General features: G+C 38.6%; 1 protein-coding gene across 1 annotated transcript in view; it reads left to right on the top strand.

Annotated features, from left to right (window-relative positions):
- ttf2 (transcription termination factor, RNA polymerase II) overlaps positions 1-23,451 on the top strand; it is a 167,514-nt gene extending 144,063 nt beyond the window's left edge. Inside the window, exons 14-22 of the mRNA XM_048603236.1 lie at positions 49-140; positions 2,146-2,234; positions 3,768-3,910; positions 4,499-4,669; positions 7,220-7,278; positions 11,993-12,146; positions 15,629-15,711; positions 17,204-17,278; positions 22,875-23,451. Coding sequence (XP_048459193.1) covers positions 49-140; positions 2,146-2,234; positions 3,768-3,910; positions 4,499-4,669; positions 7,220-7,278; positions 11,993-12,146; positions 15,629-15,711; positions 17,204-17,278; positions 22,875-23,019 — 1,011 coding nt within the window. The 3' untranslated portion in view covers positions 23,020-23,451. The remainder of the gene's footprint in view (positions 1-48; positions 141-2,145; positions 2,235-3,767; positions 3,911-4,498; positions 4,670-7,219; positions 7,279-11,992; positions 12,147-15,628; positions 15,712-17,203; positions 17,279-22,874) is intronic.
- Positions 23,452-23,702: the final 251 nt, after the last annotated feature.

Below are 23,702 nucleotides of genomic sequence, written 5' to 3'. Positions count from 1 at the left end.
AATATCATTTTTGTGACAATTTCTTATGAACCTGTTTTGTTTCTCTAGGTTGTCCTGCCGCAGAAATTTAACCGCTCACATAAGCTAAAATTGTCAGACGAAGAGGAAGCTGTTTACAATGTCTTGTTTGCTCGTTCCAGGTATGTTTTGAGGAATTGTGTGTTGTTGAAATACAAAATGTCACTGCTTCCAATTAGAGAATATACTTTGGTTAATCCTGTCCACTCCCTTGTAGATATTTTGCATAATTCTCCAATTATAAATGTCAGAGGGAAACATTTGCCATGCTACACAGACCTGTGCTCAGGTGCAGGCTGTGCCATGGACATTTTTTATGTATGAAGCAACACAACGTTTTTTAAAAAAATTCTTCCCCAGAGTTTTCAATATCTTTTCCTGTGAGCAGAGAAAGTGACTAAAAAGGTAATTACCTTCTTTTATCATGTTGAAGTAGAACAGATGGGACACCATATATTTTAACACTTTTGTGTTCTATTGTGTATTTGGAAGCTTAATTTTAAAAATTGTCAAGCATATTTTCATGAAGATGATAATCCCTTGAATAAAGATTGGATTGATTTAGCCTTAGACTTGTAATGCTGCACTGGTGTGATTTTTGTTCAAATCTTAGCTTTGAAGAGCTTTTTAACAAGTAGAACATCCAGTGAATAAAACATTGAGAGAACAGCACTTATCTTGATCGCATAAAGATGCTATAATGCAGGACCACAAAATCATCAGCTTGCCGTTTTTCTTTGTAAGATAAATGCTGTTGCTGTAGAAATTAGTCAATTGCAGTAGCAGTTTTGTAAAAATATTTCTCGTACTCCCCACCAAAACAGTTTCACCTGTGGTGCCTGGAAAATAGCAATTCACCAACTATAGTAGTTGCTGAAACAGAATGTTTTCATTGATTAATATTTAATTAAACATTCTTTCATCCATCAATAAACTTAAAAATGCTGCTATCCAAGTTCAATGATTTGGAATCCAGTGTGTGAGCACTACTGTTTGCTCCACTACTACTTCCTTTTTAGTGATATTGAGTGATTTATGTACTGCAATACACTTATTTTTGTGGTACTTACCTCCAACAGTACATTTTAGCTCCTTCATTCAAACTTCCTAAATTCGAGTTAGCTCAATTCCACGTCAGATTACATTTGAAATACTATTTATCTCATTATCCTGTAGGATTACTGGGTTCTAAGTACACCATGACACATGGGCAGGAGGCAGAAATGGAGAGTTGGCATGTGCAACCATTGTGTGAAGCACCTCCATGGTATGCAAGCCATTCCTGTACCATTTAGAAACTGCTTCACCATGCCATTGTGACGGAAACAAATTCAAGGATTAGTGATAACAAGGTGTAGAGCTGGATGAACACAGCAGGCCAAGCAGCATCAGAGGAGCAGGAAAGCTGACGTTTCGGGCCTAGACCCTTCTTCAGAAATAGCGGACTAGTTTCATTGCTTGTTCTAACTGATGCCCCGAAAGAGGTTCTGTTTCAACCTAGAACCCTGGATATGAATTATAAACAGATTGATTTTTTTTTTTCTATAAATTTAAATTGCAGTGATATTGAAATTGTCCTTGGGGTGGGTGGGGGGGGAGGTGAAGATGATGAATTCCATTTAATGAAGTATTGCTGGACTCCCTTTAGAATAAGCCTAGGTCTATTCCTGCTGGTTTTAAAGACATATTTTACATTCACCAAACTTTTTTTTTGAAGAAATTGACATAACTTTGCATATGTATATTTAAGCTGGTTAATTGTTTGCATTCATTTTAAATTCATACTAAAAGATGAACACATTCAAATAAATTAGCTTAAAACTATTAGCTATGATATATTTTCAGTTGTCATATTCTATTAATTCCAGTGTTGTAACTATTGTAGTCCATTGAGAGTCATTTTTCCTTTTTTATTCTCAATTATCTTCGTTATATATTTCACTAAGTTTTCTGTTGTATTTCATTGAACCTTTTGCTTTGACAGACAAAACATTTCATAATTTCTAGTTAATATAACTTTCTGCTGACTTCTGTTAGAGATATGGAGCCCTCTAATATTTTTGAAACCGCTTTGTTAGTTTAGCCATTTTTTTTCTGGAACTGCTTCATAACTTTTCCTTTCCATAGGTCAACCTTGCAGTCATACTTGAAGAGACATGAAGGCAAGGATGATAAAGTCAATTCATCACCGGGTACTGATAACCACTTCAGCAGAGGTAAAAAAGAAAACAATCAGGATGCTGTCTCTCAAAAGATAAATTCTGCATATACCAATGACCTGCAGCAAAAATAAAACCTGTTAAGAGAAGCAAAGCAGCTAGGTCAGAGTTGATGGACCCTGTACATGAAAATCACCTTAACTTTTTCCTTTTGTCATAAACATAAGACATTAAGTTTTAAAATGTACCTTCTTTTTAGTTAAAAATAAAACAGATCATTCTAGTTAAGCACATCATCTTGGAGTTATGCCCTTGTGATCCATGAACTGGTGTCTCTGGTGTGAAATGGACATGGACACTTGTTAATCCACTTTGAAGATTTTGTTTTTAAATTGCGTGAATCTTTCTGAATGCCATTACTGGATAATGATATATTTAACAACTTGCCAACTGTTTTTTAGCACCCATTAATGTAGGATGTTTAGGAGGTTTATTGTGAAAATCAAGTTACTTAATGTAATGTTACCACTTTGGTCCCACGTTATGAAAATTAGCCCCTTATTTCTGTCACGCTTTTTTTGTGATTTCAATACCATCTGTTTTTTGCTGTGGATTCTAAGTGATAATTTGTGCAAACTTGCAAGCAGTTTTGTATTTTGACCTGTTCCTTCCAGGATTTTATTTGAGACTGGTGTTCTCTTCTTAGAACTCTTGCAGTTAGAAAAGAAAGAAATGTTGCCATGGTAGATTCAAGCCCATATACAGGAGGTGAAATTGATATAGTGAACTATGCTGGAGAGACCTATATTCTGAGCTCAAGTTTCCTATATGAGCGTTTAGATTCCAATGTCAGGACTAAGTGTTCTGAACTTTTTACTAATGGAACACCAAACATAGTCTTCCTATTGGCACCCTCCTAACTGACTGACTGACTGCCATTTGATTCCTACGAAGGATAACGTGGGCTTTTTGCTTCCCAGCAATATTCCAAGAGCCACCTCATTTGTGGATTTTTTTTTTCTTTCATGGGATATGGATGTCATTGGCAAGATCAGCATTTGTTGCCCATTCTAATTTCTCTCGAACTGAGTGGTTTCATAGAATCATAGAATCCATTTTGGCCCATTGAGTCCACACCAACCCTCCAAAGAGCATTCCACCAGACCCACCCCCTACCCTATCCCTGCATTACCCATGGCTAATCTGTCTAACCTACACATCCCTGGATACTACGGGCAGTTTAGCGTGGCCAATGCACCTACCCAGCACATCTTTTGGACTGTGGGTGGAAACTGGAACATCTGGAGGAAACCCACACAGAATGGGGAGAATGTGCAGACTCCGCACAGAGCCCATTTCAGATTGTAGTTTAAAAGTTCATTACATTGGTATGGGTCTGGAGTCATATGTAGGCCAGACCAAGTAAGGATGTCAGATTTCGTTCCCTAAAGTGTGTTGGTAAGCCAGATGAGTTTTTACAACAATCAGTAATATTTGAGATCATTACAGAGATTGGCTTTCAATTTCTAACCTGTTAAAAATAAAATTAAAGATTAACTTGTATTTTGTTTCCTGTTTCTTCTCATTCAGTAGCTCGCGAGTTTGGTATTGCATCTGTCAATGGTGATCCTTCCTCTGCCCAGAAGAATTCTCCAGCATCAAGCACTGCACACATCTTATCTTTGCTGCTCAGGCTTCGACAGTGCTGCTGCCACCTCTCTCTGCTGAAGACGGTAAGAAGTAATTGTACTGTACAAAAGTAGATGCAAGTGATCAAATTGCCACCTTTTTTAACATTATAGATGTGCACAATTTCTGACAGTGCGGAAATAAATTATTGCATTTTGCAATTTTATGACTGGAATGCAAGCAGAAAAGCCCTAACAAAGTTTATGCTTTACTTTGTGGTACTTGGAGAGCTCTACTAGAAGGTGTGAATATTATCAATTGCAGTAATTTGATCTGCCTTTATGTAACATAGTTCTGAGTACCACACTCCATACCACATCCTTGTATATGGTGGGGTGCTAAACACAGACAACTCGGACTAGTTCAGTTTAGGAAACTGGGTCAGACTGAAGGGTCTGTTTCCATGTTGTATGAATCTATGATAGCTGAGGGCAAGAAAGTAAAACTAATAATCTTTGGCCAGCAGTCCAGTTTACCTGATACATGATGAAAAAACAAGAAAGCAAATACAGATGCTGAAGATAACTTGATTCATCTAGCTTTTCCCTTCCACAAAAATAAATCTGCTGCAACTGAATTTATTTTGGCTATGTTTCTATTTATTTTTAAACGGTTTTTGTTTTGACTTATAGGCTCTGAATCAAAGTGAGATGGAATCTGAAGGCATCACCCTCTCCCTGGAAGAGCAACTCAATGCTTTATCATTGTCAGAGGTCACAGCCTTTGACAACAAGCCAGCTGTTAGCCTGAATGGTACCAGCTTCAAAGCAAACCTGTTTGAGAAAACCAGAAAGAGCACCAAGGTATGTTCAGAGACCGTTTAACGCTAAGTTATAAAATTCACTGATGTGCAATGGATGTGCAATCTTTAGGAACATTTTGTGAACGCAAGCAAAACCAAAGCTATAAATTTTGAGTCTACAACATATTTTGGATTTGCATTTACGTTAATGCTGCTGTACAGAGCAAGTTGTTCCTGCGTTATCAAACATTCAGTGTGTCATCTTCTGCTATGCGGAGGATGATGGCAGTCTATTTGCCCAGTTCAATATCCCTCAGAATGAAATGCATGACTGAGTAATTCATTTTTCCATCATGTTGGTATAGGATGATTAATTGGGTAGTATTGGAATCTGTCTGTTCTTTTTGAATAATTTGAGTCCTTGAATCCATGAATCCATGCAATATTGGGTAAGCTCCTCAGAAAACTCATGGACTGTTTTAGAAATGTAAATGATATTTCGTTTTTATGTATGATAAATCAGTCTGAATTAATTTTTAAATGATGGCAAAAATACTGAATAGTTTTGCAAAATATTGTAGAAGTATAATTGTACAAGATATAATTATGTATTGCTTTTATAGAAACAAGACATTCTATTGTGTTGAAGCAAAAATGGGCCCAAGACCGAGAGAGATTTAGAATTTTTAAAAAGTCTTGATCAAAAGACAGGGTTATATGTAAGGACCTGCAGGTGGAGAAACCGAAAACCCCAGAGCATGGCATGAGGCAATTGAACAAGCTCAACTTCCTTCATGCTACAAGAGGTTGGAGTCAGGAATGTGGAATTGTAAGGCTGAAGAAGATTGCACAGAGTACAAGGTCATAGAATCATAGAATCCCTACAGTATGAAAACAGGCCCTTCGGCCCAACAAGTCCACACTGACCCTTGGAGCATCCCACCCAGACCCCTCCCCCTATAACACACCTAATCTACACATCCCTGAACACTACAGGCAACTTAGCATGGCCAATCCACTTAGCCTGCATATCTTTGGACTGTGGGAGGAAACCGGAGCACCTGGAGGAAACCCACGCAGACACGGGGAGAACATGCAAACTCCACACAGACAGGCCCCCAAGGGTGGAATCAAACCCGGGTCCCTGATGCTGTGAGGCAGCAGTGTTAACCACTGAGCCACCATGCTGCCCCTGAATCCAGAGTTTAGATCATAATGTTGAATGATAAGGAGACCACGTAGGGGATCTTGGTTGACCAGCTGAATTTCCTGTGAGACAGGATACAAGCATCAGAATAAGAAAGAGCTGAAGTTCTGAGATCTGATCAGGAAAGTGGCAGCATAATTTGAGTCTAGAAGTGGTAGTAGCCTATATGAGGGATTAGACAAAAAAGATGAGCTGTTTTTGGGATAGGATGGATGCTGTTGGAGGTGAGATAAATGATCTTTATGTTGGAGGAAAGACCAGTTAGAAATTCAGCTAGAAGTTAAAACACTTTCTGCAGAGACTGTTGTCTGGCTCAGCCTGACATAGACTTCAGGCAAAGGAAGAAAGTCCATGGCAAAGTATGGAGTTAATAACTGGTGCTAGTATGTTACCACAGGAAATGTTGGTTCACCTATGAATGAATGCAGGACAAGCAGAGTCAGTGGGGACATTAGGACGCGGTGGAAGAGATAGCGCATGCGTGTGGAAACTGACTGTCAACATCTAACCCCAAGAAACATGTACACGAGAAAAGAAAAGGGCACTGAAGAAAACTCTTGTGGACACCAGGAAGTAACCATGCAGGGTGGAAAGGCAGACCATTGCTAGTATTGCTGTAGATCGTAACTAAATAAGGAACCGTTTACTTTGCAATAATTATCAGCTCAAAGGTAAAAACTTAATGGATGTGTTTTGTGGGCTGAAATCACTTATAAACTAAGGAATTAATAACTTAAAGTTGCTAGCTATGGGCCACAAGTTAAAATCAGGAGGAGGCTATTCAACCTTTCAAACCTGCTCTGTGTCTCGATAGTATCATGTCTGACCTATGTATACTCAAAATTCCACATTCACACCTATCCCTGATAACCTTTGATTCCCAGCCTAACAGGAATCTGTCTGAAAGTACTCACTGACTTCACCTCCACCATCTTAGGAAGTGGAGTGTTCAGGCATAAAAAGATTTTCCTCATCTCATCCTAATATTTTAAACAATGTCCCCTAGTTCTCAACTCATCAACCCAGCTAAACGTCCTCTCCACCTCGACCTTTTATCAAGACCATTCAGAATCTTTCAAATTACCGTCAAGTCAAGCCTTGTTTTCCTGAGCTCTCCAACAAAATAAGCCCAACCTCTGCAGTCATTCCAGGTATCAATCCAGTAAATCTCCTCTAAACCGCTTTCAACACATTTTACGTCCTTCCTTAGATAAGGAGACCAAAATTTTACAATGTTCCAGCTGTCTTCTCACCAGTATAACATCCTTACTTTAATGTTCAACTCTTCTCGTAATGATCTCACATTAGCCTTCCTGATTATTTGCTGTATCTGCATATTAACTTATTGTGTTTCAGTACGAATGAATGTTTAACCACCGTTTTCTCCTTGAATTTTGCTGGCAGATCTCTGCACTGTTGGAGGAATTAAAAGCAATAAGAAGCAGCCAAGAACCACAAAAATGGTATGACTCTAAAAAGGATCCACTTTTCAACAAATTAGTTATATATGAGAAGATATTTTCTGTGTGGTGAATATAAGCCATGCATGTTTTGCATTTTTCCATACAGCATAAAACTATAAGACCATAAGACATAGGAGCAGAAATTAGGCCATTCGGCCCATCCAGTCTGCTCCGCCATTCAATCATGGCCGATAAGTTCCTCAACCCCATTCTCCCGCTTTCTCCCCGTAACCCTTGATCCCTTTGATAATCAAGAACCTATCTATTTCAGTCTTAAATGTACTCAATGATCTGGCCTCCACAGCCTTCTGTGGCAGTGAATTCCACGGATTCACTACTCTCTGGCTGAAGTTTCTCCTTATCTCTGTTCTAAAAGGTCTTCCCTTTATTCTAAGGGTCCTAGTCTCTATATATTCTATATATACCACTATATATTCTTACAACTATTACTGAACACACGGTATCTGAAAGTGCACAGTAATTTGCATTAGTGCCCAGCAGAGTTGAAGTGCTATAAAATGCAGAATCATCTCATTTGAATAACTATTGGTAGTTCAAGTGTAAAATCATTGACTGACTCTGCTGAGGATTTTATTAAAATGAGTGCAAGTTTTAAAAGCCATGCCTGGCTAAAAATTGTAAGAACAAGCTAAGGATAAAGGTAAAGTTAAGGTAAATAGGAAAGTAAGACCATAGGAAATAGGAACACAAGTAAACCATCCAGGCCTTCAAATCTGTTCCCAATTCAGTAGGATCTGACATTCCTGAAGTCCACTTTCCTACTCTTTTCCCCTTAACCCCTGATTCCCCTACTGATCAAAAATCAGTCGTTCTGAGCCTTAAATACACAAGGACTCGCTCCCCACAGCTCTCTGTCAAGGAGTTCCAAAGACATTTCAAACCTCAGAGATGAAATTTCTCCTCATGTCAGACGAAATTGGTACCCTTATTTCTGAGACTGTACCCTCTGGTCCTAGATTGAGGAAGAGAAATATCCTCCCAGCAGTTACTCTGTCAAGCCCCTTAAAAATCCGAAGTGTTTCAATGAGATCACCTTCCGCTCTTCTAAACTCCAATGAGTAGAGTCCTAGCCTGTTTTAGCCTTGGCTCATAAGACAATCCTTCGTCACCCTACTGAAACTTCCCTGAACTGCCTTCAAAGAAATAATATCCTTCATTAAATAAGGGAATCAAAACTGCTGACGATATTTCAGATGTGGTCTTACTAGCACCTTGCACAGTTGTAGCAAGACTTCTCATACACTAACCCCCTTGAAATATTTTCCGATCAATCTGTTCAGAGATGTTATCACACCCCTCTGAAGTAAGTGGAACTTGAACCTGGGCCTCCTGACTCACAGGTGGAAACACTGCCGCTGTGGTAGAAGAGCCCTAACCCCCTTTAAACTAAGAGCCAACATTCTATTAGCCTTCCTTATTACTTACTGCACTGTGTGCTAGCTTTGTGTTTTGTGCACAAATACTCCCAAGTCCCCCTTTGTGTTGCAGCTTTCCACAGTTTTTATCCATTTTGTAACTCTGTTCTTTTTGTTCTGCATTTGAAATGTACAACTTCACATTTTCCCACATTATACACCTTTATTTTTGCCTACTCTTTTTCTCTTGCTTAACCTATCAGCCTAGAGAGTCCGAGGTCTACAGCACGGAAACAGGCTCTTCGGCCCAACGTGCCCATGCCGCCCAGTTTTCAGAATTTAAACTAGTCTCCCTTGCCTGCATTTTGGTCCATATCTCTACGTACCTATCCCATCCATGTACCTGTCTGAATGTTTTGTAAATGACTGCATTGTACTCGCTTCCATCACTACCTCTGGCAGTCCATTCCAGATACTCACCACCATCTGTGTGGAAAAAATTGCCCCTCTGAACACACATTTTTTGTATCTGTCTCCTCTCTCCTTAAACCTCTGCCCTCTAGTTACAGACTGAGCTACTGTGGGGAAAAGATGCCGGCTATCTACCTTATCTATGTCTCATGATTTTATAGAGCTCCTATAAGGTCACCCCTCAGTCTCCTACACTCTCAGGAAAAAAAGTCCCAGCCTATTCAACCTCTCCTTTATAAGTCAAACCTTCCAGTCCAAGTAGCATCCTTGTAAATGTTTTCTGCACTCTTTCTGGTCTTTCTGGTTACAATGAAGGACTCTGCTTCTCAACCCCTCCCTTCGGTTGAGGTGCAGTGACCATCGGGTTAAACTGCCACTGGTCATCTCTCTCTAATCAAAGAGCAGCCCTATGGTCTGGTCTGGTCTGGTCTGGTAAGACTATGGTACTTTACCTTTTACATCTTTCTGCCTCACCAGCACCTTGTATAGCTGCAACAAGACATCCCAACTCTTACTTTCAATCCTCTGATTGACAAAAATAGGCATGCCGAAAGCTTTCTTTACCACCTGGCGTACCTGTGACTCCATTTTCAAGGTGCTATGAACCTGTATACCTTGATCCCTTTGTTCTGTAACACTTCCCAAGGCCCTACCATTGACTCCATAAGTCCTGCCCTAGTTTGCCTTATTTTTACCTCTGTAAACTGTTTGTTTGTATCCTTCTTGCAACCTGCCTTTCCACTTACATTTGTCGTCTGCAAAATTTGCAGTACATTTGTGTCCTTCTTCCAAGTGCTTTTAAATATATATTGTAAACAGTTACAGCGCCCACACTGATCCCTGAATAAAAGTAGCTACGTCAACTGCAGTAGGAAGCATTAAGACTATTGACACCTACAAGGAACCTGTCATAGCGCTGCTAAAGATGTTTTATACCTTTATTGATATCAGCATCGCACAAGTAGCATCCTTGTAAATGTTTTCTGCACTCTTTCTGGTCTTTCTGGTTACAATGAAGGACTCTGCTTCTCAACCCCTCCCTTCGGTTTTTTTAGAGTAGATACCAGATGTTTGGGCACACCGAGATTGATTTTTGACCCACTTGTCAGTAATGTCTGTATTAGACTGTATGGAGGTGTCAGCTGAAAGGAACAGAAGAATGGCACACAAGTTGGGCCTCCAAGAGAGGAAGTAAATGCCCATCTTGTGAGATTGAAGCCTCCAGCCAGAAATTCAGAACAGTGTGTTGAGAAATTCAGTTGTCTGAGGACAAGCTTAATGACATTCTAGCTGCTCACTTTCCTAGGTTGGTTATCAAAACAATCTTTAGCCACAACCATTTCAGTTAGCTCAAGTATGCAATGCAGTGTGATGCCAATAGTATGGATTCAGTTCCTGCACAGGCGGAGGTTACCATGAAGGACTCTGCTTCTTAACCCCTCCCTTCGGTTGAGGTGCAGTGACCTTCGGGTTAAACCGCCACTAGTCATCTCTGTCTAATCAAAGAGCACCCCTATGGTCTGGTCTGGTAAGACTATGGTACTTTACCTTTTACATCTTTCTGCCTCTTATGTGAACAATGCATAGCTTGTACATGTTACTGTGGATCGAATACAGCAATGAGGGTTGGGGATGAATAACGGAAAAGGGAAATCCTCTCATCAATTATGAGGGTGAAGATGTTCAGGGTCAATAATTTGAGGCCAAGCTTTGCAGTAAAATGCATTGGTCCTCTGATAGCTATAGGACCAATCTTAAAGATTTTCTCTTTACCGCCTGAAATGATTGGCTGCCACTGATTTCATTTTCACAAACAGTTGTCAGCATCTGTGACGTGCATCTTTCAGGACCCTGCATGGGATGGAGAGGTGGGAATTTTGCTAGCTTTCATTCTGAATTTGTTCTAGGACCCTGAGCTCCACCTAGTGTCAGGCACTGGTTAGTGCAGATGGTGCAGGCAGCAATCCAGAACTAACCAACTACCACCTGATCAATTAAAAGTTCCATCAGATGAGTTTAACCGTGTAGCATTTATTTACAATATTTATGTTTTTATTCATTTGATTTTAAAAATTCATTTTATTTGGAAATGTAAAGCAATTTAAGTTAATGTTTGAAGTTGGCCGGGACGGTAGCACTGTGGTTAGCACTGGTGCCTCACAGCATCAGGGACCCAGGTTTGATTCCATCCTTGGGCAACTGTCTGTGTGGAGTTTGTATATTCTCCCTGTGTCTACGTGGGTTTCCTCTGGGTGCTCCAGTTTCCTCCCACACTCTAAAGACGTGCAGGCTAGGTGGATTGGCCATGCTAAATTGCCTGTAGTCATCAGGGATGTGTAGATGAGGGACACGGGTCTGGGTGGGATGCTCCGAGGGTCGGTGTGAACTTGTTCGACCGAAGGCCTGTTTCCACACTGTAGGGATTCTATGAAGTTTGTTTTTTGCTAAGAAACATCATTTGGATAGCAATTTTACCACTTCCTGACTTTTTTGCTTTGCTTTGTAAATGAGTTATGGGGGTATGTTACATTTAGCAATAAATTAATGAATTAAATATTTATTTGCATTACATGAGGGACTGTAATCCAAAGATAATTATTTGGCTGCAAAATGCTTTGGGGACATCCTGAGTGCATAAAAGTTTCCATATAATTTTTTTTCTCAATCACATTCACTCACCAACATTTTCTCCTTCTGTCAATATGATAATGGTGGAGACAGTATCTGAATTAAACCCCTATATATGTAATTTATAGCCTTGTGCTGTCTTTTACTTTGCCTGTTTCAATTACTTGTTAGATATGTATTAGATAATGAAGCTACGTTAATCACTTTGTTCTGTGTAATTATTTGTGCATTTCTCTCAGTGTAATAATTTCTCAATGGACTAGCATGTTGCAAGTGGTAGCAGGCCACTTGGATCGAATCAGCCTGAGCTATATCACACTTGATGGCACTGTGACTCCTAAACTTCGTATGGATTTGGTGGAGGAATTTAACACTAACCCTAAAGGACCTCAGGTACCAGCTGGTTATGTTTTTGAATTTTCTTCTGAACATTTATCCAGGATACTAATGGGTGATAACTTACAGTTGTGGACTTGCTGTAGTACTTGGATTGGTGAACTAGGCTGGGTTTAATTTTGATACATGCACCTTCCTTATCTTTATTTCCTGGCAGATAATTTGCAGTATAACCATCTAACCTCACATCAAGAATGATTCCTTGGATGAAGTACTAGAATGTTGTTCGTCCCCATAAGACATAGCCAGCGTGAAATGACAGGGAAAATTGGATAGTAGAAAATGTTTACCATTCGGATAGTGCTTTATATCTCAGGAAGTTCAATAATGGGTTTGGATAATTTACAAATCTCGAAATGTAATGAGTTACTTGGTAGTACAGTGAGCGGTAGGACAGAGCTAGACCAGAGCAGGTATACAAACCTGGCAGACAAAGTGAGACTTCAGTTGTCAGGCAGCTGCCACCAAGAGCCTGCATTCGGTACAAAAAATTGGCGTGAAATCGTAGCAATGGTTAGTTTGCCTGCTAAGTATTTTGCATTTCATCTAACCTAGGAATGTTCAACTGGATCATGTGAAGCATTAGTTAACCTCAGAGGTGGTGACACAATGGTAATGTCAATAGACTAGTATTTCAACAATTAATGTTCTGGGGTCATGAGTTCAAATCCCACCATGGCAGATGGTGAGATTTGTATTCAATAAAAATCTGGAATTACAGGATAGTCTAAACATGACATGTGACCATTGTTGTAAAATCTCATCTGGTTCAGTAATGTTCTTTAGGGAAGAAAATTGTCATCCTTCCCTAGACTGGGCTACACATCACTCCAGACCCACAGCAATGTGGCTGACTCTTACTATTCTCTGAAATAGCCCAAACAAGCCGCTCAAGGGACAATTAAGGATGGGCAATAAATGCTCACCCAGCCAGCAATGCTCATGTCCCATGAATGAATAAAAACAACCTTTTAAAGAATACCAGGACAGGTGTGAATAGAGGCATTCATTAAAATTTAACTAGTAAAATAATTAATTAAAACAAGATAAATATGGCAGGGCAGGTAATATGTTCCTGCTGCAGAATGTGGGTGCTCATGCACTAAACACCGAATAAGAAAAGTTTTTTTTTTTTTAATCAGTTTTATTTTGAGTTTTCACATCCCTAAACCCCACCCCACCGCTTAACTGTTCCCGCCTATATTGGCATCCCTATCCTATGGGACAGAGGCTATTCTGGTTGGATAGTTGTTCATTGTGTATATGTGAATTCAGAAAAGGGCCGAATGCTGCACATTCACACCTGAAGACTTGGTCTATCTCAAATTATCCATGAAAAACAAAGTATCTCAAAAATATGTACAAGTTAGGCAAGCCATTTCAGGCATTGACTGTGCAGTTTCTACTAATAAGATCACTGTCAGTTTCAAAAGATGTTCTGCCGACTACATAATCGCGCAGTCTGTGAATTTCTGTATCATTTATAGTGCCAGGTATGTAGGCTGTACATCCCAATGATTTTTAAATTTGTTTTTTCTATTCATTTTTTGGGATGTGGGCGTCGCTGTCTGGCCAGCATTTATTGCCCTTGAGAAGGTGGTGGTGAGCTGCCTTCTTGAACCGCTGCATTCCTCCTGCTGTGGGTTGACCCACAATGCTATTAGGAAGGGAGTTCCAGGATTTTGACCCAGTGACAGTGAAAGAACGGCGATATATTTCCAAGTCAGGATGGTGAGTGACTTGGAGGGGAACTTGGAGGTGGTGGTGTTCCCATATATCTGCTGCCCTTGTACTTCTGGAAGGAAGTGGTCATGGGTTTGGAAGGTGCTTTCTGAGGATCTTTGGTGAATTTCTGCAGTGCATCTTGTAGATAGTACACACTACTGCTACTGAGCATCGACGGGGAAGGGAGTGAATGCTTGTGGATATTGTGCCAATCAAGCAGGCTGCTTTGTCTTGGATGGTGTCCAGCTTCTTGATTTGTTATTGGGGATGCACTTATCCAGGCAAGCGGATGAATTGCATTAAATAATGTACTTCTTCACTTGTTCATAATGTGCAGTGTTCATGCTATACTCTGTGAGACCACACTTGCAAAGCCTAAAACTAAACACACATTATTAGATGTGATTCTGAAATTTGACAGAGCTTGCTGAACAAACCTGAATGGACTAATAGTTTCTAACCCTAACCCGAACTGCCAATTTATGACACCATTCAACCTTGTATTATGATCTCCGCTGATAGTATTGGACAAGTCAGACTTCATAATGAAACCTGGTTTTATACAGCCTGTGTTTTTTTTTTTTACAACTTTGTTACTATGGTGGTCATGAACTAAACATTCATCACATGATGCTGACAATGTACTCTCAACAAAAGCATAAGTTTTATTTCACAAAAGAAAGAGAGACCATTCAGAAAGATCTTATCATAAACAACTAAATATACATTTTTTTTCCCAGCAATGATTGGTTACAACAGTCAACCCTAAGGGTGTATCACTTGTGCATTCAGTTTAAGATTTCTTATTCAACTTACGAGATTGTAACCTTTTTCCTTTTGGTGACTCTCTGCACATTAACCAGATGTGATTCCCTTCTTTACTGTTTTCCCGGAGATGCCTCGCTGGTCTTTCTGACTTTGACTGCTTAAGGCTGCTAAATCAACTCTGATGACTTGGAGGCTTCCAAACTTAAAAACTGCTGTTCTGGGACAATCCTGTTCTTCTTCACAGAAACCTGACTGTGACTCCATTGTTATTTGTCTTTCTGTATGTCATAAGTTTAACTTTGTAAACACTGAATCAAATAACTCCCCAGGTAGCTTTCTGATCATTTAGCTTAAGTCTCATGCTTTATTGGAAATGATGTTTTGATGTTCAAAAATTACTTTCTAACCACTTTACAAAACAAAATGTCTCGATCACAGTATTAAAATCAAAATCCCATCCACCTCAAATTCAAATTCCCAGAAGATAAAAAATAATGACATTATAAATCTTTAATCACATTCGCAATGTGGATCATTGTCACTTGTTAGAAATGACATACTTTTATACACACAAGGACTTGCATCTTTTTTGAATAACCAGAGAATTACAGGTTACAGAGCCCATAGTTCTCCAACGATTGTGCAAGGTGCCATGGAGAAAGCAGAGTCAACTTACCAACCAATCAGCACACACTTCTTCTTTAATATAACTTCCTGTGATTGTTTGTAATTTGGCATTTTTGCATTATTCCAAGTGAGTGCAAGTCAAAAAATTTTGGTAACAAGATTCTCTTTTCAGCAAAGAAAATGTTATGTATTTTCAGTCTGATGACAATGGGAATTCTACTGATATAGTCAAATATACTTGGATCAATCACAGATTAATTCGGAAGATCCTTCATTCAAACCTGATTTTTCTGTAATGAAATTTATAACATTTTACTAATTTAAGAGCACCTTCCTTCTAATTTTTTTTTTTCTCCAAGGTCATATTGGTCTCTCTGTGTGCTGGGGGTGTGGGTTTGAATCTCATTGGAGGCAATCACCTCTTCCTGTTGGATATGCACTGGTAAGATGTATTACAAGTAGTTACACACTATATTAAAATGTGGTATTGCAAGAACACTTATTCCTTGTGCTCTGTGCATACAGATAGTTTTGTACTGCAGGGGTGGCCAATTGGTAATGTCACTGGACAAGTGATCAAATCTGTAGGAGCAAACTAATGCTGAGGTGACATTTAGATCAAATCCTGACATAGAATTTAAATTAAATTAATAATAAATCTGAATATAAATCTAGTTTTAATGGTGCCTGAAACATTAATAGTTTGTTGCAAAAAAAAATCCATTTGGTTCACTTAATGCCCTTTTTAGGGAAGGAAATCCTGTCGTCCTCACATAACCTGTTTTATATGTGACTCCAGACCCACCGTAATGTAAATGGTCTATAAGCCACTTCGTTCAAGGGCAATTAAGGATGGGCAACAACAGCTGATGTGCCTGCAATATCCTTGTCCCATAAAAATATAAAGGGAAAAACTCCACCTGATTTCAAACATTTTTAATTATCAATAATTAATTTCTCTATTAATGATTCAATGCTTAAAATTTAACACTTGTTGGTTCTTAAATAATTGAGGAATTTTCTTATTTCATTTATGATACTAATTCCCACATTCCTTTAGATTCTTCTCTACGATTGAATTCCACTTGTATCTGTTTCGATCACTGCCTTCTTAGATTTGAAGGTACATGGTAACCTAAACCCTGGGCCTCAATCGGTGCTATCTGATTACAAAATAAGTCTTTAATCGACTCTCGAGCTTATTTACATGTGTTGTCCCTGATGTTTAGTAATGAAATCATCTCTGATCAGCACTTTTCCATCTCCCTCGCTCTCTCCCGTTCGCGCTCTCTCTCTTTCTCTCCCTCTCCTATAGCTTAAGTAAGATAATTGAGTTCTTGGTTAGGAACTTATGCCCTAATAGATCATACTGGATAGCTCTAATTGGACAAATCCAGATAATTTTATCAGCAGAATTGAAATGCCAATTTCAATGACTCTTCATAAAAATAATAATGTGGATTCATCGTAAGAGTTACAGGTTACAGAGCCCATAGTTCCCCAATGATTCTGCAAGGTGCCACGGAGAAAGCAGAGTCAAATTGCCAACCAATCAGCACATGTTTCTTGTTTAATATAATTTCCTATGATTGTTTGTTTGTAATTTGGCATTTTTGTATTATTCCGGGTGAGTGGAATGCGAAAGATTTTGGCAACATGACTCTCTTTTCAGCAATGAAAATGTAATGTATTTTCAGTCTGATAAAATGATATGTGTCCAATATGTTTTATGCATTTTTTTATCCAAACTCCGTTGCACTTTGTTTCTTCTGTAGTAAAACCTGCATTTCTTTTTTGCAGAAGGTCTTTGCAGAGTGGTTACTTTGTCAAAAAAATTGATTAACTTTAGAAATTATGTAGTTTTAGCTTTATGTATTATTTAATACTGTAAATTTTGACAAATGAAACTTATATACACCCAACTGTATTTTCAGGAATCCGGCATTGGAGGAACAGGCATCTGATCGAATTTATCGTGTAGGGCAACTCAAGAATGTAACTGTGCATAGGTAACAAAAGATGTCATGCTAAAGATCCAGTATTCTTGAGTGAAAATGAGTAGGAAGGATAAATTAAAATAATTCTTTTTAATTTTTGCTTAACTCTGCATTTGGAAATTAAAAAGAAAACTCATTTATTCAAAGCTACAGCTGCAATACTTGCAAAAGAACTACCTGATTTATTAATTCTTTCTATCATAAGTTGCAAACAGCATCACCACTAGTTAGGAAAAGAGACCTAGCAGCACCTACAGGCATCTACTAAGACAAATAGTAAAATGTTCTTCAAACATATGAATAGAAAAGATTAGCAAGGGATAGATTTAGGCCATAAAGAACAAGCAGGGTAAGGCGCTCCCATGGCAGAAGTACTAAATGAGTACTTTCCCTCTGTTTTTACCAAATAAAAAAATATTTCTCATGTATATGTATCTAGCTTGCACCCTATTCATCTCTTTTTTGAAAGTCTCTCATTTTTCACCTACTGTTTCATCCACCAAAATGCATTTCCAATCAATCTGCTGCAGTTCAACTCTTTTTTTTTTTTTTAAGACCCCTAAAATCTGTCTTTTTTCCTACCTGGAATTTTGATCCTTGACTTATTTTTATCCTTTTCCAACTTTGCTTCTGTCTTTACCAAATTAGAAAATTGGTGAAAATGGCTCAGTTAAAAATGTGGGTGTTCAGCTACTGAGCAGTATAGTGATAGATAAAGAGGAGATACTAAAAAAGTTGGCAGCACCCCAGGTCAAGAAATCCCAAGGCCCAGATGGGATGCATCCTAGATTACTGAGAGAGGTAAAGGACCAAATTGTGGAGCCATTGACAGAAATTTTCCAGGCCCTTCTGAACACCCGATTAATTCCGGAGTACTGGAGAATTGTAAAAACAATGCAGTTGTTCAAAAAAGGAGCAAATGATAACTGGGGAAACTACAGACCTGTGATCGACAGTGGGAATGCTGATGGAAGCTGTAACACAGGATAAACCAAACACAGTTTTTTTAATACTAGACAGTCAACATAGCTCTGTTAAAAATAGGTCATGGCTGACAAATTTGATTGAGCTCTTTAACGAAGTGACACGGGCAGTTGATGAGAGCAGTGCTGTGGATGTTGTATGTTTGGATATTTGATATGGTTTGGGATTGTTGTGTTCTTGGCAGCATGGATTAGAAATTGGCTGAAAGATAGGAAACGGAGCGTAGGTATAAATGGGCATTTCTCAGACCGGAGATGAATTGAAATTTGATGGTCCCCAGGAATTGCTTTTTCTGACTTTTATTTAAATAAATAATTTGGAAATGGGTTGAGGGCAGAATGTCTAAATTTGTGGATGATCCTAAGGTAGGGAGAATAGTGAATTGTGAGGGTGATGCTGAGAGACTTCAGAGGGACATTGATAAGTCAGCCATATGGAGAGACACCTGGCAGATGTATTTCAATGCAGAGAAATGTAAGATAATGCGTTTCAGTCGAAGAACCATGCAGAGACTTTACAACCTCAATGGTACCACTTTGAGGGGAGTACAGGAGAAGGGGTCCTCAGGGTTCATGTGCATAATTCTCTCCAGGCAAGTGAAGCTTCTAGTATCCCTGGGTTTATAAATGGAAGCATAAAAGCTGACTTTGATTTTAAAATTTGTAATAGTAAGCCAGATAAATTAAATGTGGGATGAAGAGCAACTGCAGTGAAGGCGGGCAGCAATAAGGGAACCTTGAACATTCACTTTGCGATTTCAGTTATAATGGAAACATGGTTGTTGTAGTGGGTGTCTTCAGATTCTTCTTTATAGATTGGGAAAAGCAAATTTAGCTCAAGTCGAGTGTTGAATGTTTGTCTTTTTTGCAGTGCATTGAACAGTTTTCCAAAGCAGTATGCTCGAGAACAAGAGGGTAGGCCAAATGTATTTGCTGACGTACGAAGCTGAGATCAAGGTCCCCTTGATATTAGGTTGTTAACTAACAGTGATCGTATAATAATGTTTAATTTTAGCTTTGAAAAGTAATTTGTGTGATTTAATCCAATGGTTCACCATTATTAGAATACTCACAGATAATATGGGCATTTAAAAACAGGCAGCTGATAACCGCGAATTATAAGAAGGAAATGGTAATCAAGCGAAAGAATAATATATGTCTGACATTCCAGGGAAGTTATATGAACCAAAGACTGGAATTTACAAAATTAACATAAGGAAGAAAACCGTATCAAAGAGTAATGCCATTAAACTCTGACAAATCCCTGTGAGTTAATGATTTCCACCTCAGGTTTTTGAAAGAAGCAGATGAGGGAATTGAAAATGCTTTAGCTTTCAAAGCCGGCTCTTTTCTTGAACTGTCCCTTTTAACTCCAATAGTTAAGAAAGGCAACAGGAAATAACTATAGCAGTTGACAGGCAATTAAAAAGACGTGGTTTATATAGACTTCCAGGAGGCATTCTGCAAGATTCCACTTAAGAGAAGCTTATAGAATTGAAGGCAGGTAATTGGATTGGCTAGGAAATTAGTTAGTTGGTAGAAGGCTGAGTAAGAATGATGGATATGTACACCAACTGTTGGAAGTAAACAGTGCTTCTAACATGGATACATTATGGGTACTTTATATTCACTGACTGTGTTAATAACTTGGTCAACACAATAGCTTGGATTTTTCAATAATCAGATAGCTGTTTCTGAAGTGGTAGATGGGAGTTGCACAAGGGGACCCCGTGAAATCCCCATTTGAAGCACACTCCAGTGGAATTGCCCTGAAAATTAAATCGAAGGTTCTACTGGAGAATTTCCCCCCACTTGACACCTACTGGAAGTATCCATTTAAAGAGGAGAATCCAGAGTTGCTATTGCTAAAGTTCATTTCATTTAATACTCTAGAAAAGTTAGATTGCTAAACCTAGTCTTCCTTGTGAGTAACTGATTAAACAGGAACCCCACCTTACCTCAGCCCAAAACAATCTCCTCCCACAATACCTTGACACTAGACCCAGTAGCCCCTCCAATCGAACCCTGACATCCCGCATAATCACCACACCATTGGACTCCACACCAGTGCCTGGGATGCAATCCCTCTAGATCTGACTTCTTCACCTTGCCTGCTCCAGATAGGACTTCCCCACCCTTCCTTTATTCCAGATCTGATCCCACACCAGTGCTCCAGCCCTTACTCTCCCTGGCACCTTTCCCTTCAACGTTCTGGCATCACATTTACCTTGCGCTTACCTTATCTTTTTTGACGACAACTGTCAGTGGTTCTCTGTGATTCTGATCCTTTTAAATTTCAGATGTGGCAGCTGACTACTGTGAACACTGGTACAGTGAGTTGTGTGAACAAGAGCATAGAATTGCAAAATTGTGACAGGTGGATTTCAAAGCAGACCAAAGCATTTTGAACCTAATGGATAGGGATTATTAAGGTTCTTTTTTTTTTTTTGTTTAGAAAGGAAAGGGTATTGAAAAGCCAGACAGTTCAAAGAAATTTGATGAATCTATGTACTTCGCTAAAATGTTATGCTGAAGTAAAACTCGGTCAAAAAAGGTCAAAGGAATTTTGGACTTTTATTTTGCTAGACAGGAGAAAAGGATGGGCTGAAAAACCCAATTCTCCTGCCTTCCCCTCCATAGGCAGTGTAGTTTTAATATTTCGATAAGGCTGGTGTCTGTTTCCAAACCTCCATTAACATGATCAATTTAAAAGTCTTCAGCAGTCCTTATGGAATTTAAACAAGGAGTATTATTTATTTTCACTCACACACACACTTGCCCAGAAAATCTCTCACTATCTCTAAACACACAATAAGCGTGCCAAAAAAGTACAATGAAGTAAAAGGAGCATACTTCTGCTAAATTTTTAAGTCCAGTGAATAAGGTATCTTTCCCAATCAGCAGTTGAATTGGCCAAGATCAGAATCCAGGTGAATTTGTCATTCAAAGTAAGGGACTGTTCAGCAGGTCATGTAATCAGCCCTAATAGTTCCTGAAGCCAGGGTTCCAATTTCGTTGCAAGTAAGCCGAATTTTGTTTCGAATAGGTTGAGTCTTTTCAAAAAAACTCCAAAAACCTCATTTCTTGAAGAGGCCAGGTCTGTCAGCGTTTCTCTACAATTATGATCTTGTTGATTTCTAGTTTGCAGACTGCCTCAAGGCAGGCAGGGTTAGTAATAAAAATTTCAAAATTGGAGTAGTTTAATTACTGACGAATGTCCACTGACACAACCTAGCAGGTAATTTTGATCTTTCACAATAACAAAGTAATTTAAATTGCATGGACAAAAAAAATTGACCTACAATAGAAGGTAGGGGTTTTTAGCACTGCATTACAGGTAACCATTCTCAATAGCATCAGGTGTTATCCATGCAGACCTGGAGTCAGAATCTTGGAGTTTATCGTCCCTGTGTTCTGGAGTAAACCTTCACGCTAGGAGCGGAATTCCACAGAAGATATTGCTTAGCCACATCCATTCCAAATAAACTTTAGAAGTTTCCAAAAGCTTGAATAATCCTGTGGTTGGAAAGAGGAATGATAATTTGACAGTCAGCTTGCAGTTCCTCCTGGTCAGTTTCAAAACAGAATACATACTTGCGTGGGGATCACATTGTCTAGGGGCCTAGAATACAATGGGGAGTAGGTTTCGCTACATCTGTCTAAGCCTTGGTTAGACCACATCAAGAACAAAGTGTACCGTTCAGGATAGCACATGTTGATAAAGGCCTTAGAAGGAGTGCAATGCAAATTTACTAGAGCTCAGGATGTTAAATTATGGTTAATGTTTGCATATGCTTGATTTCTATTCTTGGAAAATGCATTTTTACATGATGATTTGATTTTGAGAAATTTAGAATTTTGAAAAGAATGGATAGAGTAAGGAGAGAGACCTGCTCTGCTGGTTGGAGAGTCTAAGACGTGGGAAGATGACCATAACATCAAAACCAGGCCTTTCAGGAGATAACACATCACCCAATGGCTGGTAGAATTGCGGAATTCTCTCTCTGAAACAGTGGGTTCTACCACAGTTATTTAATTTTAAATCTGAGATCAATAGGTTATTCCCAGCTCAGGAAATTTGGAATACAGAGCCAAGGCAAATGAATAGAGTAGGACATAGATCAGCTATAATGCAGCGCATTATGAGCTCATTGGCTGAATAACGTACTACTGTTACTTCACAAATCATTTCCTCTGAAAATTGGAATATCAGTTACATCACTTTGAACAATTTGTGCCAAAATCATATGTCACTTATGTACCTGCATTCTCATTTTTTTTTAATTTGAAAAGTTAATTTGAGTTCATGTATGGGAAATCCTACTTCAGGTTTTGTTGAAAAGAACAAAGTCTTCCATAATAAGGTGAAAATCTACTATCACTGGAAATACAGAATTCTATATGGGTCAGAATATTCTTGAATTATTGTCCATTTACATTAGTTTCAGGTGGATCAGGTCAAATTACAACTAAAGTTTAAAACTTGTGTTTATCAATTTGTGTAAAATTGTTGTAAGTAACCTAATGTGGTGAAGTTTGGTAGCAAATTAGACATAAGTATGAAAGATGTGGAAAAGAATTTTTATTTCAAAAAAAGAAGTTTTACTAAAGAAGTGTTTCTCTAGGTTTATCTGTGAGGGTACTATTGAGGAGAAAATCTTTGACCTTCAGGAGAAGAAAAAGGATCTAGCAAAAAAGGTTCTATCGGGAACTGGAGGATCCTTTACTAAACTTACGCTGGCTGATCTTCGCATTCTCTTTGGTGTCTGAGCTTCAAAGGAAAAACAGCCCTGCTATATAATTATATTCTAACAAAATACAGTCAAAGCTCAATGTGTTATACATTTGAGAAACGAGCATTTCTGTATTTTGGAAACATATTTTTGTCAAGCATAATATGAATATGCTTGTGTAATTATGGTGCAAGTTATAAAGTCTTTTACTGTATAAGTTTATATTTGGTGTATGAGTTTTTCTTTTGCAAAAATGCTTTCCAATCCCTGAAGCCAAGTATTTGTTACATGATTTCTGTTTCAAAATCAAAGGCTACTTTATTTTTATCAATGATGAGAAAGAGTTCGCAAGGCAAACAAATTTTTTTTTATGATTTCATTTGGTCAGAATGGGTGCTTAACTTGGCATGTATCGTTCTCGAAAGACTGAATGTGAGATGGCAAATTCATTAAAATACTTTGGACAAGACTTTGTGATTCGTATTTTATTTCAATAATTGATCCATTTCATCCTTGCAATATTTTTTCAGCTGCAGAACAATTCTTTAACCTATCGTGGATTTAACAAACTATAGAAATATAGCACTTTTTTAATGTAATGAAATGCCCCAAGGCACTTCACACAAGCATTGTGAAACAAAGTGTGCCACCAAGTCATGTAAGCAGATACTGCGTCAAATCACCGAAATCTAGATCAGAGGTACATTTTGCATTGACTTT

The sequence above is a fragment of the Rhincodon typus genome, chromosome 11, assembly GCF_021869965.1.
Source record: "Rhincodon typus isolate 14 chromosome 11, sRhiTyp1.1, whole genome shotgun sequence".
Lineage (NCBI taxonomy): Eukaryota > Metazoa > Chordata > Chondrichthyes > Orectolobiformes > Rhincodontidae > Rhincodon > Rhincodon typus.
The sequence above is the reverse complement of the archived record's forward strand: the minus strand, read 5'-3'. Positions and strand labels throughout refer to the sequence as shown.